General features: G+C 39.0%; 2 protein-coding genes across 3 annotated transcripts in view; both read right to left on the minus strand.

The window, feature by feature from the left end:
• ublcp1 (ubiquitin-like domain containing CTD phosphatase 1) overlaps positions 1–9,306 on the minus strand; it is a 76,821-nt gene extending 67,515 nt beyond the window's left edge. The window contains exon 1 of the mRNA XM_067424504.1: positions 9,297–9,306. The gene's annotated coding sequence lies outside the window, so the exon portion shown is untranslated. The remainder of the gene's footprint in view (positions 1–9,296) is intronic.
• Positions 1–17,513, minus strand: part of si:dkeyp-23e4.3 (rho GTPase-activating protein 7) — an 81,175-nt gene that overhangs the window by 3,908 nt on the left and 59,754 nt on the right. For both annotated transcript variants that reach the window (XM_067424498.1, XM_067424499.1), the window contains exons 2-12: positions 12,457–12,528; positions 12,269–12,350; positions 12,069–12,132; positions 10,651–11,942; positions 10,318–10,488; positions 7,735–7,894; positions 5,729–5,927; positions 4,606–4,819; positions 3,450–3,564; positions 1,812–2,033; positions 1,367–1,584 (exon numbers count right to left, since the gene is read on the minus strand). In XM_067424498.1, the coding sequence (XP_067280599.1) occupies positions 1,367–1,584; positions 1,812–2,033; positions 3,450–3,564; positions 4,606–4,819; positions 5,729–5,927; positions 7,735–7,894; positions 10,318–10,488; positions 10,651–11,942; positions 12,069–12,132; positions 12,269–12,350; positions 12,457–12,528 (2,809 nt within the window). The remainder of the gene's footprint in view (positions 1–1,366; positions 1,585–1,811; positions 2,034–3,449; positions 3,565–4,605; positions 4,820–5,728; positions 5,928–7,734; positions 7,895–10,317; positions 10,489–10,650; positions 11,943–12,068; positions 12,133–12,268; positions 12,351–12,456; positions 12,529–17,513) is intronic.

Genomic DNA, 17,513 nt, shown 5'->3' on the forward strand with positions numbered 1-17,513 from the left:
TTTCCAAGTCAGGTCCTTGGTTTAAAGGAACACTCCACTTTTTTTGAAAATAGGCTCATTTTCCAAGTTCCTTAGAGTTAAACAGTTCTGAATCCATTCAGCCAATCTCTTTATCTGGCGGTAGCACTTTTAGCATATATCATTGAATCGGATTAGACCATTAGCATCACACTCAAAAATTACCAAACGCTTTATTTTTTCAAAGATAATATTTTTTCAATTTAAAACTTTACTCTTCTGTAGTTACATCGTGTGCTAAGACCAACGGAAAAATAAAAGTTTCGATTTTAGACCGATTATAGATAGGAACTATTCTCTCATTCCTGCGTAATAATCAGGGAACATTGCTGCCATACCATGGGTGTATGGCAGCAAAGTACAGTAATGCAGTAATATTACGCAGAAAAAAAAACTTCATTTTTCGTTGGTCTTAGTACACCGTGTAAACTACAGAAGAGTCCATTTTTAAATAGGAAAATATAATGAGAGTCTTTGGTCATTTTTGAACGTGATGCTAATGGTCTAATCAGATTCAATGATCTATGCTAAGCTATGCTAAAAGTGCTACCGCCAGATACAGAAATCGGCTGAGTGGATTCAAAAATGGTAAAACTCAACTGTTTAACTCTAAGGGGCTTGGAAAATAAGCCTATTTTCAAAAAAAGTGTAGTGTTCCTTTAAGGTCTCATCCGAAGGACAGTGCTTAGGAGACAGACCACAGGGTGATCAGCCCCTGCTGGCCTCATTAACACCTCTTACAGCAGCTGCCTGGTTTTCCCAGGAGTTCTCCCATCCAGGTACTGACCAGGCTCAACCCTGCTTAGCTTCAGTGGGCAACAGGGTGATATGGCGGCATCCAATATATAAACTTGAAATGCACTTTTTGACAAGAATTAATGTATATAAGATGGCATAGAGCTAAAAATAGTTTTTTTTTTTCAAACTAAGTATTTATATTTGTAAATGAAAGTCCGCTTTAGGGGGCGATTTTAAGTCAGGCCATACTCACACTACAGGCACTGAGTGCGTTTACATGCACACCAGTTAGCTGATAACTCACAAATATAAGCTTATTGAAATAACCAGTTTTCCCCGTTTACATGCAAACCAGTAAACTGACAATGCAAGTAAACCGCGTTTACATGACTATTAATTAAACGGGTTATTTCCTTGTAGTGACACCAGAAATAATAATGTCCGTATCTGACTCGGAGTATTCTAAATGTTATGTCAGTTGCGATAAAGCTTGCACCGTGTCAGCGGGAGATTCACGGCTCATATTACCCCTCATGTGGGTTAAACGCACTCAGGCTGGGTTTAAATTGCGTAGTGTGAGTACACCCTAAGTTCTCCAGTAACATTTTACCTTAACAGAACATGCTGCAGTGGTGGTCTGGCCCCTGCAGCCTGCAGTGTGTAATGGTACACATCTGCATCCTTGTCCAGAGTCTCCACCACCTCGCTGTGCAAGAGGTCCCTTTGCCACTGACTCTGTTCTCTTAATACGTGGTGGAAGACTTCCTGCTGGGGGGCATCCACTTCGGTCGTTCCTCTCCACAGCCGTAAAGGGTAACCGTCCTCCACCTTCAACAATCACAGTAGAGCCATCACCTTCTTATCTTTGTTTGTAGGACATTTATAAAAGATTAATTGCAAGTGCAAACTAAAACCGCATGTTTGCTCACAACTGGCTTTGGCACAAATGTATGCCTTAGTACGCATAATATATTAAAACTCCAGAGGCGGAAATGTGAGTCCTTTGGGTCTCTAAACCCAATATTAGGATGTAAATTGCTGGAATGCGTACAAACCTTTTTAACTGCCACATCCACATGATCGCAGCTTAAACAGGACATCCAGCCTTTAGACTTGTCTCTGGCCTCCCTCAAGAGTTTTTGTGTGAGTAGAAACAGCCTGGCACGGTCTGGAAGTTCATTTTCTCCACAATGAGACACCGAACTGAGTCCTGCATCATTCTGCTGGGAATCATCAGTAAATCTGCCTGCTCCCTGGTCTTCCCAGTATTTCGGTATCTGTATTGATGACAGATATGAATGTTATATATTTTATATATTACACATACTTATTCAATATTAAATTTTCCAGCCCCTTAAGTTATAGCTTTGAACTTCTAAACTTTTCAAGTTGTTTTGTTCTAATTGAATCCCAATGAACCCAATATATACATGTTGAAATATAAAGTTAACATGTTCATTTTTACAGCCATAAAAACAGCCCTGAAGCCGGATTCACGAAATTTTTCTTAAGAAAAAAGTTAAGAAAATTCTTAAGATAAATTCTAAGAAGTTCATAAGAATGTTCCAAAGAGCAATTCTTGAAAAATTCTTAAGAAGTTCTCAAATATTTTCTTAAGAACATTTTAATTTTTTACTTAAGAAGAAAATTAATGGTGTTATTTTATTGAAAGGTATTACTGAAGACTCGCTGAATGAAAAACACCTCAAAAGCCTGTCTTTTTGCGCTTCCTGCAGATTACCGTAGATATCATAAAAAGTGTGCAGCCTATTTTCATCGTGACTGACTTGACGGGAGTAAATTGCTAAATGTTGTGTTTTAATGTGCCGTGTCAGTAAAATCAGTTTTTTATAAGAGCCTAGCCGTTTATCAAGAACGTTGCTCGGGTACCAAGGATCGACCGTTAGATCTACACAAGACTAATCATATCTCTCAGGGACACCCGAGCCCGTGGCAGACGGCAGAAGAACTGGCCGAGGAAAGGCTACTCTCGCTGGGGTTAATGAGCGCTGAACACCCGCTGACCGCCTGGCTCTCACAACTCCGAAAGATAAAATTGTCAAATAGGCGCTCTCTTTATAAATAAACCTCAGATTTAATCTTTAAACAAGTACATTCTCGCCTAAAAAAGTCTTAAAACTACTGTTTGTGACACAATTACAGTATTATTTTTAAATTACGTGGAGTTACTCGTCCGCTATTGTCTTGCCGGTTGGTGTGTGCTTTGCTGGTTTTATACTCTTCCATATGGTACTATTAGTTATAAATATTATATTTAGGTAGCTACTGTTATGTTGTAATGCTTAATATTTGAAACAACCCAATAAATTGGTTAAACATCTTGCATTTGGGTATTTAAGATAGGTTGGAGGTTATCTTAACTTTAAGAAGTTATTTACGATGATTTTTAAGAACTTTCTTTTCGTGATTATGAATACTTCTTAAATTTTATCTTCAGAACAATCATAAGAAAAAAGATAAGAACATTTTTAAGAAACGTTTTTAGGAATACAAAATATTCTTAAATATTTTCTTAAGTTAGAAGATAAGAAGAAATTGACAGTTAAGAATAATTCTTAAAAATGTTTTGTGAATCCAAACCAGGCCATCAGAGCACTAAGCTGTTGAGGTTGCATGCAGCTGAGGTGCTGATAGTCATTACTACTACACTCAATACACATGGTGCTTTGTACCTGGAAAAGGCGAGAACATTCAGTAACCATATGGGACAGTCCCTGTGTTGCAGCCAGGTTCTCGCTTAGATCCCTCTGGTCTGGCCTCCCCAAGCTGTATTTCCGTTGTCTAGTCCTGTGTCCAAAAGCAGAAAATAGCACAACTTTGAGATATTGTTCACACAGAGCTGACTAAAACAGATTTGCAGCCGTCCAAATTAGTAACACTCTCCCCTATAGGATTTACCGGGGACCCAGAGGGAAAAGCGGTATTGATGTGATAAGACACTGGGGTTCTTTTATGTTTTTTGTCAAAGAAATTTGAAATGACGGATGGGATTGCTGACACGAAGCCTGCATTTCATTTCACAACACATTTAGTCAATTTATTTGTTTTCAAGTGGTTCTTCTTATAGCAACACACTAAATCTAAGCATGGAAAAGTTATCTGCAGTGCCAGTGCATAGCAGTGCATCCACAGCTTAGCGGGAGGGCAACGAGAGCTTGTTGGCTCCATGGCAGCTGGCTTGCAGAAATAGGGGCAGTTTCTTCAATTGCCTTCAAGTCAGCGTTTTGGATGCGTTTGCCCAGGCAGGACTGTGACGTAAGCGTCTCAGTTTCCTCTTAACTGGTGTCTATAGCATCCCTATACTTCAGAGCCAAATGATTACATAACTTGTTGTGGAACATTTGTTCTTCCCTTCCTTTTCTGAAAAAGAAAGTTTGAAGGTACCAGACTTGGAAATATTAATCCCAATTTCCTGTAGAATCTATCTTTCACATCACTCTCTATCTTCTCTTTCCCTCTCTCTCAGCGTTTCATTAACCAGCTGAACTGAATTACAGATACAATATCTCCCTTATCTGTGAAATTAAAGCCAGATGTTGAACCGCGCTGTTACATAAGCTGCTCTCACACAAAACTGACCCACCAATTGTGCCATACAAAACGGATTTTGACTTTTTGACTGAAATCTAAGTAATCTTTATTGGAAAAGATGACAAGCCTTAAATATTACCAAAAGGATGCATACAATTTGTAGCTGGATCCAATAAAAAGGTTTATTGGATATCCACTACAAAGGTATGGGCACCAATGCAATATTATATTAGCAATATAAAATGTTATGTAAGTGTTACAATACAACTAATTATAGTTTTGACTGCTTAAACGTACCTCATGCTGGTTCTGTCTCTTTTGAAAGAGTTGAGGTGGAACAGAGAGGGCGCCAAGCACACAGCGATGTTGGTTGGGGTCATCTGGTTCTCCTCCACGCAAGCGACCACCTCTTGGAGGAAAAGGAGGAGGCTCTGAAGAGCCTCCCTGTTCTCATCAGGCAGGAGGTAAATTGCTGCTTGAACCCCCGCAAACTGTTGATCTTTGGGGAAGTCTGTAGGGAAATCATAAATGCAGAATAATAGCTTGGAAACAGATGCCTCACTTTGTTTCTGACAATCAGATTCAACAATTTTTTACTCTTGATGCAGCTACACTGTCAAAAAAAAGAGTAGAAAATTGTACCTTTTAAGATACAAGTGGCCATCATTGGGGGTGGTATCCTTAAGGGTACATTTTTGTACCTCTGATAGAAAAGTTCAGTCCTAGAGATTTAATGTCCTCCAGAGTTTAGCTCCAACCCTTCTAAGCCACCACAGTATAAAACTCATGGCTCCCAGCATGCATTGCAACATTAAGTATGTCACCATTATCGGGAAAGAGGCTGATTAATGATATCTGTGTGTGTCTACATTTCCCCCCTTTAGAATGTTTTTAAAAATCAAAATTTAGAACATCTGATCTGTGGCAAGAAAGTATTGTTGGTGAACATTCTGTATTATTATTTTTATTCAGTGATGAGTTTAGTCAAACATTATTCTTCATGTAGTTTGTTTATGGCTTATTTTGTTTTGAAGAATGATATGTTTTGTTTACACTGTAACAAAAACCACGAACTCACATAAAAATCCAAGTCAAACTGCCTAACTAAAAAAACACTGATCTCCATAATGGTGACCAAACAATTTAAATAAAACATCAAAATCTAAACATCTGTTCATTCTCAAAAAGAGCTTCTATAGATGTCTGTCAGGGTTGGAACCAAACTCTGCAGGACAGCGACTCACTAGGACCGAACTGAGGAAAACAAGTTGTACCCTAAGGACCAATTGTGTACTTTTAAAGGCACAGTTATGTTTTGTTCCCCAAGGAACAAAATGGTACCTCCTCTGTATCTTTTTTCTGAGAGTGTACAGTAGATTGAGTCAAATATTTTGCTTAATTTCAACTTTAGCCGGCTTACATTGGTAGATGTGCAGGAAGCTTTCGCACAGTTTGCTGGAGAAGATGGGTTCAGGTAGGTCTCTGAAATACTGCTTCACCATGTCAGCCACATCAAAAGCCGACTGATTTTCAAAGGACACACCATCGGGGTCAGCCTCCACCATGTCCCTTAAATTCTGAATGCGGGATTTGACCCCAGATTTTCGGAAGAGACCAACCTGTCAGGTTCAATGAGATATGTGTTGGTGAAGGGGACATCAGTTTGGTAATGTTACATTAAAAAATTATGCCGTTTATTCTACTGTAATTATCATATAATATGCATGGATAGAAACTCAGTCAACACAGTAATGAATCACATTTAAAGAGTGCAGCTATGTATTCAGCATGTCTAGTCTTATGGGAATTAACATGACTGCACAAAATGTAAATAAGTACATTTCAACTTAAATTACATTAAACTAATTTAAAAAAAAGTTAAACATTTTCTTGTAAAACATTTAAAATGTTGGAAATTGCTTAATTTATTTGATGAGTTAAAGCAATGCAAAAACTTATGTTGTCATAACTCATTGATCCTAATCAACCTGAAATTCGCTTGGGTAAAATCTGCTGTTTAAAGGCAAAGTGTCCACTAGTGGTTCTAATACACACTCACCTAAATAATTATCAGGAACACCTGTTCAATTTCTCATTAATGCAATTATCTAATCAGCCAATCACATGGCAGTTGCTTCAATGCATTTAGGGGTGTGGTCCTGGTCAAGACAATCTCCTGAACTCCAAACTGAATGTCAGAATGGGAAAGAAAGGGGATTTAAGCAATTTTTAGCATGTCATGGTTGTTGATGCCAGACGGGTATTTCACAAGTATTAACTAAGTATTTCACAATCTGCTCAGTTACTGGGATTTTCACACAACCATTTCTAGGGTTTACAAAGAATGGTGTGAAAAGGGAAAAACATCCAGTATGCGGCAGTCCTGTGGGAGAAAATGCCTTGTTGATGCTAGAGGTGAGAGGAGAATGGGCCGACTGATTCAAGCTGATAGAAGAGCAACTTTGACTGAAATAACCACACGTTACAACTGAGGTATGCAGCAAAGCATTTGTGAAGCCACAACACGCACAACCTTGAGGCGGATGGGCTACAACAGCAGAAGACCCCACCGGGTACCACTCATCTCCACTACAAATAGGAAAAAGAGGCTACAATTTGCACAAGCTCACCAAAATTGGACAGTTGAAGACTGGAAAAATGTTGCCTGGTCTGATGAGTCTCGATTTCTGTTGAGACAGTCAGATGGTAGAGTCAGATTTTGGCGTAAACAGAATGAGAACATGGATCCATCATGCCTTGTTACCACTGTGCAGGCTGGTGGTGGTGGTGTAATGGTGTGGGGGATGTTTTCTTGGCACACTTTAGGCCCCTTGGTGCCAATTGGGCATCATCTAAATGCCACGGCCTATCTGAGCATTGTTTCTGACCATGTCCATCCCTTTATGACCACCATGTACCCATCCTCTGATGGCTACTCCCAGCAGGATAATGCACCATGTCACAAAGCTTGAATCATTTCAAATTGTTTTCTTGAAACAATCCCACAAATTTCCATCAACTGCAAGATGCTATCCTATCAATATGGGCCAACATTTCTAAAGAATGCTTTCAGCACCTTGTTGAATCAATGCCACGTAGAATTAAGGCAGCTCTGAACGTGAAAGGGGGTCAAACACAGTATTAGTATGGTGTTCCTAATAATCCTTTAGGTGATTGTATGACGCTTGCTCTTGTTGAGAAAACTCAACAAGTCTTAAATGCACATCCGAAATACATTTAATCTGAAAACTTGATTTTACACTTTAAAATAAAAAAAATACTGATGTAGATGCATGTTTGTTCCTTTAGCAAGAATAGCAGCTGTTTAAAATAAGCCTTTTTTTGGATGATTATGCATATTGAAATTTGTACATTTAGCTTTCATTGAAACGGTCTCTATTGTTGGTTGGCGACTGGATGGCATACCTGATCCAAGCACTCTGTCCTTAAGAACTCCATTGCTCTCAAAATGCTTGGTGGCAAAGGCTTCCCAGATTGCTGAACACTCTGGATCAAAGGCACCTCAAACACCTTTCTGCTCTTATGTTCTGAAGGTTTAACCTTTCGGTAGACTTTTTGCACAGTCCTAGAATGGCAGAAGTGCAGATGTATTTTTAGATTGTCAGTTGCATTACCCACCTACATTTTTCTGAGATAATGAAGTGTTGTGCTAAATTGAAAGTAGCAGCGTATATTTAGCGGATCGCATTAACCATATTAGCTGTGTTGTGAGGCCCTCATGCACATCAGCATCAGTGATAAATGCTTCGATGTGTTGAACTGACATTTCATTTGTTTGTTTGTAATAAGCTTCTTGTTCTCTTCTCTGTATGAGCTTGAGGAATCTAGTAGTAAAGAAATAAAGCAATTAGAATGGATGTAGTGGTTTTAATCTTTGAGTACATATTGGCCTTCTGGCGAAAGGATCGTGATGAATTTCGAACTGTCCTTTTCGTTTAGCAAAGCCCATATTGATTTACATTCTGAAAGGCCTTTTTTCATTAGACAGTGAACTTGCTGCCACCACTATAGGCTGTGTAGTAGAGAAGATAACCTGACAGCAATTTAAGTCCTGCTTCTCATTATTTCTATATAAATCATGCTCAGGGAGCTTGAGATAAAACTTCAAAGCCAATTAAATTCGGTTTTGCCGGAGCCAACTTATACGACAAAAAATTGGATTTTCAAAATTTCATACAATCTAGCTTCTCTTGATAGCGTTAGCCTCAATTACCCCTTCATTTATCCCAACTCTCCTCAACATCAAGCTGGGTTGGTTGTTCAATGAAAGAAAATATAAATATCCACCCCTAGTGCCTCAGTGTGACTGTTTAGATCCAAGAGGCTCTGCATTCTACACACATTTGCAATAACCAGTCTCGTATATTGTTTATAGTAGAAGAAAAGAGAGGGAGAAGTTTTGAATGGACGGCTTATCTAAAATCAAGTGAGCTGACTTACATAGGATGCTGAATACTCAAGCAAGCGATCAATGTGAATGCGGGGGTAGACTTAAGAGCGTTGTTTCTTTTGTAGTTAGCTCAATGGTTGTTAAAACAAATAGCCCAATTACTCCTCTCCCAAGAAGTCAATTATCCTCTCCTCTTCAGCATAAGCAATTGATCTTTTTTTGTCCAGTCAACTACACAATTGTCAAACATGTTATTAATTGCTCCATGGGGAGGTTGTCAGATTTGGGTTAAAATATTATGCTAGCAAAAGGCAAATATTTCCGATTAATGATCTGATCAGAGAGTCCCTAAACATATTGAAATGTGCTTCATGTGTGGTGACTTGTAGAGTGTCATCAACCGCCAATAGATGATAGTTTTCATTGTATTGCACTTATCCAGTTGTTTAAAAACGTATGTCACCTGAACAGAACTTCAGATTCGGATTTCAAGCAAGTTTCTTGCAAAGTGATTCGGATTGCCAATGTCACATGATTTCAGCAGTTTGGCAGTTTGACACGAAATCTGAATTATGAATCAATACGCTGATTCATAACCATTCAAATCTTTATTTGAGGACTGAAAACAAACCCGGAAGAGAAGACAATGCTGAATAAAGTCGTAGTTTTTGTTATTTTTGGACCAAAATTGATTTTCGATCCTTCAAAAGATTCTAACTAACTAACTGATGTCACATATGGACTACTTTGATGATGTTTTTATTCCCTTTCTGGACATGGACAGTATAGTGTGCATTCACTTAGATACACTGTAGGACTAAATATAAAATATTTTAAACTGTGTTCTGAGATGAACGGAGGTCTTACGGGTGTAGAACGACATTAGGTTGAGTCATTAATGACATAAATTTCATTTTTGGGTGAACTAACCCTTTAAGACCACAACTGAAATGCAGACAGAAACAGGTGTGAGGGAGAAAAAAGTTCCTGGGACAAATTGTTCTGGGTAATTTCGGTAGAAAATAGTAACAGTTTTCACACTTTTAAGGGGAACGTGAACCTGTTAAACTGTGATAGGAGAGTATCTTCACATTGAAGCTAGTAAGTATTTTGACATTGAAAAAATAAACATGTCACTTTTAATTATGAATAAGATGAGTGAGTTGGCGGAAAAAAACAGCATTCTTACAAACCCGCAGTTACTCGTGAATTGGACATCAATGAACTCAATTTCAAAAAGAACAAATCTCCAGCGTTAATCTATATCTCCCCATGCCATCACATGGTCGTCTTCCAAAATAATAAAAAACAAAACAAGACTCTGCTGTGTCATGCAGCCTATGGTGTGAGAGGGTTCACGCTCCTTTTCACTCACTCATTTTGAACTCACTTCTCTTGAAACCTTGTCTATTTTGTCTGCTGAGAGGTTTTTCAAGGTTGCAGCTCAGCATAAATAATGAATGAATCTCTAAACAGCAGGTCTCTCACTCTCTCTTTCTTCCTCTCTCATTGTCTGTGTTTTTTTAAGCAAGTTACTTTTACCAGACTGTCTCCACCCCTCTTCCCCTCCCCTGTTTTTCTTCCTCAGCCCATCTTACCAGTTCCAGCCTTGTTTGCTGAAAGGCGAGTGCTTGTCCATCAGAGCCGTGAGCCTGAGAAGACTCAGTCTTTGCAGCATGGAGACATGTGGTGCTGATTTTGCCTGTATGCCTGTGCTGGGATTACTCAGTGAAAGCATCTGTGCACTGGACCAGTGGGGCCTCTGAATTCTGAAATGTAGGAAATAAACCAACTTTTGTATAAATGCGCAAGCATTTACTCTTTATTGAATGAGGGATGAATGTACACTAGATCCCTAGCGTGTAGCATGAATTCGATCACACACTTCTTGTTACAGCTGCCTTCAAAAAATGGAAGTTTGTGTCTCTTACCGATCAGTATGCTCTGTAGGCTGAGCAGTGTGTGCAAATGCCTCTGGGTTCTTGTTGTATGTCTCCTCCAGGGCAGTGGCATCTGTCTCTTCTGGTTCTTTGATCTCAAGGTGGATGTCAGTCAGAGAGGAGGGTGAGGGAGAACCCGAGTGGGAAAAATCTGAATCCCCGTCCTCTGACAACTTATCTGTCCAAGAGGTTACCAACTGCTGCAGGCCACAAATCCGTTCCATTACGCTGTCCAAAGCTGAGAAGACGTCATCATCTAAAATCTGCATGTGATCTGGCACGTTGTCATAAATGCTGACACGGTGATCACACGTAGCCAGTGGGCTGCATGCTTGTTCTTGGTCCTTGGAGCTACTGCTTTTACACTTTCTTCCACGGTAACCATGAAAGCTTCCAGTCCTCCAGTTGACCGAAGTGTTGTCGATAGGTGAGAAGGCGTTGTTGTGGGAGAGCACAGTTGGGAATGTCCCTGGCTTGTGTCCATGGGGTATTTCAAAGACGGGGTTGACGTCAAGGTTGCGCTGGTTGTTGAAATGCTGCTCGTTGATTTGCTTCTGGCCGTCTTCTTGTTTGGGCAGCCCAGGGCGTTTGCAGTTGCTGCGCACCTTGGTCACAGGGCTTGGCGTGCTGACCGTGCTGCTGCTTTCTGAGGGACTGCTACTGGTTCCAGAGGGAGGTGTGCTGGATGCAGGACTTTCAGTCTTGTCTTGGAGCCTTGCTAGGTCTAGACATTGAAGATGCTTCAGCCTTTCCTCACCAAGGCCTTCCTGGATAATTGGTCCACTTATTACAAGTCTGGCTTTCCCGCTTCGGGTTTGTGGCTGTAACGTGCTTCCTGTTAATCTGAGTTTCTCCATCCTCCGGAGAAGGCTTTTGCCTTTTTTTACTGGAGGCTTTTCTGCAAGGCACTCTTCACTGCTCAAAGTGTGATGTTCAATGGGGGATGGAGGTCTGCTGGAAGAAGTATCGGGAGATTGGGGCTTGTAGTTCGAGGAACATCTCGAGGAGCTACGACTTTTTTCGGGTTCCTCTGCCATTGTGTTGGGAGCGCTTCCCCCATCGCTGTCAGCATTACTAGAGCTATGAGTGGAACAAAGCTCATGGCATTCACCGCTATCAGAAAGAGAGGCCTCACAGCTTCCCGATCTCCTAAAACTTGAAATGGGGCTGTTCAGTGAGTGCAGTAGCTCCCCGTCATCCACACGTATCCAACGTCTACTCTTCCTGTCGAATGACCATTTTGGGCTTATTGCATAGAGGTCTTCTTCCTCTTCTTCATCTCCCTACATGAACAAATCAATATGTTATACACAGCGAAGGAAGGTGGGTATGAAACCTTCCCCCAGGCTTTCTTTTGTTTATATACTGTGTTTACATGTATCTTCTCAAGAGTTTTCGCTCAGACTCACCCTTCTTTTGGACCGGCTCAACTCCAGCTTCATCTCCACACACTTGTTTAAGGTACTTAATCTCCTGAAAGCAAAAGACAACATTGATGTCAAACAGGAAGACAGCATGACGTTCCTCTCAAATTCCTCCCGCTGTGATTAGCAAGACATCTACGTCACCATAGCACGTACACATGCCGCCGAGGGTTGAAAAGAATTACCTGCTGAGAGAATCTAAGGCATCCTTATCCAGAAATTCATGATCACTCTTCACCCAGTCTATGTCAATAGGGAAACAGCAATCTGGAAGGCACACAAATTAAATTGAATTGCAGTACAATAATATTTGCAATTTATTAGGACACATGGTTAAAGTATGCAATGAGAAATTATCAAAATAAATATTTACCAGTGAATAACTGTGCATACTGAGGAAAACCAGCTGCCTGAAGCCAATCACAAGCCCCCTTTGCTTCAATCTCTGCAAAGAGAATCAGTGCATATAAAGTATGTCATTTCTGGTTGTTTAGCTTTTATGAGGCTAACATAAGAGACAAATTCAACAAACTATTACCACTTAATTCAATTTATTTTTTAATTAACATTGAAAGTGGATCATTGTTTTGTACAAAGCCATTTTATTCCACCCCAAGTTTATCAACCATCCTCTCATTTCATTAATTTCATGTGGATTAAAAGCGGAGGCTGGTTAATTTGCTGCTAATTGAATGTCTTTGGCTTTAACATGGTTGACCAAAAGAAGGCAGGAAGCACACACACGATTCCAGCCTTGCTTGCTGCTTCTATTCCTCTGTCACTCATTTACGTTCACCTTATACATTTTTTTCCTAACATAACACTACCAGGAACAGATGGTGGAAACAAATCCTTTCTTTGCACTGACTGGCGATCCATAAAACCTATCTTTCCCATAAGCGGCGAAGAGGTCGGGGGAAGACAGCTGTATCTGTGCTACAAAGAACAGATGGCTCAGATATGTAAACATAAGGACCAAGTTAACGCTGCCACTCCCTGCTCTGACGCAGGATCGGCCTGTAAAGGACTGCGCTGGGTGCGATGGCCTCATGTAGCTGTGTTGCAGATGACATGTAGGTTAGCGCCATGGCTTGCATTACTGTAGCTTATTTGGGCTGCTGAATTCTGGTCTGAATAAATGAGCATTGCAGATCAGAAGTTTCTCAGACGGTGGGTGTGAATTTGGAAGGCAACTTGTGGGAAATGCGTACATAATCATGCTGGTAGCTGACGCAATAACTGCTACCTCTGCAAATTACCCTATTCCAGCCATTTTTTGAGAACTCTAGCATGAGAATTATATAAGCGTGATCGTATCACATGCCTCTCCACTGTTTAATAGAGCTGAGCAGGGAAAGGCACTTCCTTTTCTAAATACCTCAGGCGGCCCTACAGGAAGTTGTGCTTTTAGGGTTTGGATGCTGATAACAGATGTGGATTGTGATTGTCCCCCACCCACCCCAGCTCTCTAGAAACCTACAAGCATCTGAATGGTCTGGGAGGGTCTTGGCAAATGGTGCTACGTGCCGCACAGGCTGTAAGCTATGAATGATACAAAACGCTGTTAGATTGGTTGGCTGATACCTCCCTTCCTCCTCGCAAGAGGCACATAGAAACTCCAGGTTGAAGCCACCTAATAAAGTGCTACAGCAGGACCCCTGGGGCTACAGCAACTGCCATAAACACCTATCATCAGAGGAGCACTCAGAGAGCCGATTGACATGAGAAAAGCATCTATAGGACCCCTGAGGGGTGGAGAACATCATGTTTGGCTGACAGCTTGAACAGTTGTAACCTTCAGAGTCTTGGCGAAGCTCATGCAGAGCAACCTTTAGCTTTTGAATAAGTTCAGAAAGAAATTCAAGATACTTAAAGGAAACTACGTTTCAGGAAGGCTCCTAAAAGTCTAGAGAAACAAATTAGTGTGTTAAGATTCAATATATTTTTTTGCGTATGTGCTTATGTTGATAATAGAATAAGTATAGTTCTATAAAAATAAAATAAATAAATAAAAAAAAGTCATTCAAAATGTTAAAGCAAAATTTCTCCAGGACTGAATGTGTTAATAGTTGTGAATTGTCATTGTACTTTTATAAAAACCTGTATTCACATCCAAGATGATCACACTTAACTTTGCAATACACTAATGGTTTGTAGAGTTGGTACAATCCTGTAAAAATGAATGTGTGAAAGATAACTGAGCTTCAGGGCTTAAAAGCCATTCTGACGATTAGGGAATTTTTACTCCCTTTAAATCTTTTTAAATTAGGTTTTGACAGCAGTCCGAGTCACATTTCCCACAGTGAGAAGGTCTTCTGCTCTGATGTGTTCTCATGAGTATTCGTATATTTTATGTTACCACACATGCTTAAATATATACAAAAACATAAAATATTAATATATTGATCATGAATGAAACGTAATATAATTTACAATCCAATGAGTATTTACTTAATGAAATTAATCAAATAATTCCATTGGTTGATTCTGTTGTATTATTGACCAATGAGATTGCATTTATTAAACACAGATGGCTCAATTACTTTGGATTATAACATTTCATTCAGTGCCAGCTCTAGTCAAAGTACTTTTAAACAAAGCTACCGTTTAAAAATCTTAAAATGAATAACATTTTACAATTACTTATGCAATATTTATTTTGTTTGCCACGGGACATGGCAGTTTTCTAAAAACGAACCAATAAAATAGGGAAGAGTAGGACACAACCGCGTTTTGACTTTCTCAGTTTTTGTAAATCCACTTGGGGTTCAGAGTATTCTCTCTGAAGGTTCCCCCCCCACACTGATTTTACACATGAGTAGTACAATTATGTGGTTTTGTTTCATTAATACAGTGTATACTTCTTTCTTGATTTGCCCCGAAAGAATGGAAGTGAAATGTGACAACATGCCCCATAGGTGGGGTACACTGTAACATGTACATTGTAAAATGACCAAATGACAGCTTAAAATGTTACCAAATATAATAACAAAAAATCCAAAACAAATAAACAATTTTGTCAATAAAATACAATTATTACCTTAAAAAAATGGAATTGTTTAATCATTAAAAAAATACTGATAATTGAGTTTGCCAACAAACATCACTAAATACAGCTATACAGTGTAATTAAAAACATAATAATAATGAATGATTTCTGAACATTGACTCTCAGTCATTATTCACATTTTCTCATGGTTTCCCAAAATAATTCATAAAAGTATAGAATATAATAGCATATTTCTAATAGGGGCTCGTGGCTGCACAACTGGGATTTAACCGCAGCTCGTGTCTTCTGCTGTTAGATCAGCATTAAAGAACGATCTCAACTGCTAAATAACAGATATAAGATTACAATAATATCAGATTTGTCTTGTTTAAAATAAACACAAAAAACAGTGATAAAAAATAAACTTAAGAAATGTACTTTTGCTATGGTTAAATAAATGTTCAGTGATATATTCCAAAGATTTTTTTAATTTCGGCACAATTTTTTTCTCCAAAAATTGTTGATATGGCATTGTTCCACACCATAATGTGTGAAAAGTTTAAAACAAGTGTTACAACTAACCCCGCATTAGGTTGTGCCATGCTCTCCCCTACACCACAAACACACCATAAAATAATCATAAACATAATAAAAAAAATGATTGCACTGTAATCCACATTTCCCAAAACCGTATGATTACATTATGTGCGAAACAGAACCAAATTCAAATCTTTAATCAGCGATGTCCACCTACAACCAAAGTAGCAACCGTAAGGTCATGTGTCCACCAAAGCATTTTTTTCCCTGAGGCTATCATATTTTTCCAATTATTTTCAATGGGAGCACCATATTTTTTAAAACGGTAGCGTGAAGATGGTAGCGTATAGATGTTTGACTTTAAAAAACACAGTGCTCAGAGCAAGTATGTTACATTGTGTCGACATTTTTATATTCAGAAATGTAGTATTTGCTAACATAGCACACATAGCATCTCAAGACCACATAGCATCTGCGCAACCAAAGTGCTCAAGTGTCTATAGCAAGGTGTTTTCAGCTGGCTAAAATTCGCTTTGGTGGACAAACGGTCTAACCGTGAAATCTCGCACAAATTTATGTTTTGTGAAAAACATAAATTTGCCGCCTTTTACATGAGTTATATCAAAGGCCATTGGTTGCTGTGTATATCATATATAACTGCTTGTTGGCTGTTGTGGTACTGCTTTTAACCATTATTTATTTTATGTTTTATAAATTAATGTGATTAAGCTTATCTATTGCAAATTTTCTTTAAAATGTAGGCTATACGTATGTACATTGTTAGGTTTAGAGGAGAGGGGTTGTTTATGTAATTCTATATTGCAAATACAATTATTGTCACTGTACATTTTCATGCCTCTTTGGGGATAGGATATCTAAGAGATATCTAACTATATAAATATATCTGTGATATTAAAGGGTTAGTTCACCCAAAAATGAAATTTCTTTCATTAATGACTCACCCCAATGTTGTTCCACACCCGTAAGACCTCTGTTCATCCTCGGAACACAGTTTAAGATATTTTAGATTTTGTCCGAGGGCTTTCTGTCCCTTGAATGTAAGTGTATGCCCTCTTGCTGTCCACGTCCAGAAGGCAATGAAAACATCATCAATGTAGTCCATATGTGACATCAGTTGGTTAGTTAGACTCTTTTGAAGCGTCGACAATACATTTTGGTCCAAAAATAACAAAAACTACGACTTTATTCAGCATTGTCTTCTCTTCCGTGTTCCTTAAATAAAGATTAAAACGGTCATGAATCATGATTCGGATCGCCTGTCAAACTGGCAAACTGCTGAAATCACGTGACATTGGCGATACGAATTACGAATCAATCTGCTGATTCACGACCGTTTGAATCTTTATTTGAGGTTTGAAAACAAACTCAGAAAAGAAGACAATGCTGAATAAAGCCGTAGTTTTTGTTATTTTTGGACCAAAATGTATTGTCGACGATTCAAAAGAGTCTAACTAACCAACTGATGTCACATATGGACTACTTTGATGATGTTTTCATTGCCTTCTGGACGTGGATAGCAAAGTGTGCATACACTTACATTCAAATTACAGAAAGCCCTCGGACTAAATCTAAAATATCTTAAACTGTGTTCCGAAGATGAACGGAGGTCTTACGGGTGTGGAACGACATTGGGGTGAGTCATTAATGAAAGAAATTTCATTTTTGGGTGAACTAACCATTTAAGTCTTTCTAAATATTCTATATATTTCTTTAGCTGTAAACATGTATTATTGCTTCGATTTTAGAGGTTGCCACTCAGTCCATATTCACTTTACTATGGATTTTTGCATCTCCAAACATACAAAAAAAGTATAGTTTTGTACCTGTAACAGTTACGTACCCCATATAAACAATGAGACCAGGCTGGGTGCTCCCCATCCCAA

Source organism: Pseudorasbora parva, chromosome 18 (genome assembly GCF_024679245.1).
Source record: "Pseudorasbora parva isolate DD20220531a chromosome 18, ASM2467924v1, whole genome shotgun sequence".
Taxonomy (NCBI): domain Eukaryota; kingdom Metazoa; phylum Chordata; class Actinopteri; order Cypriniformes; family Gobionidae; genus Pseudorasbora; species Pseudorasbora parva.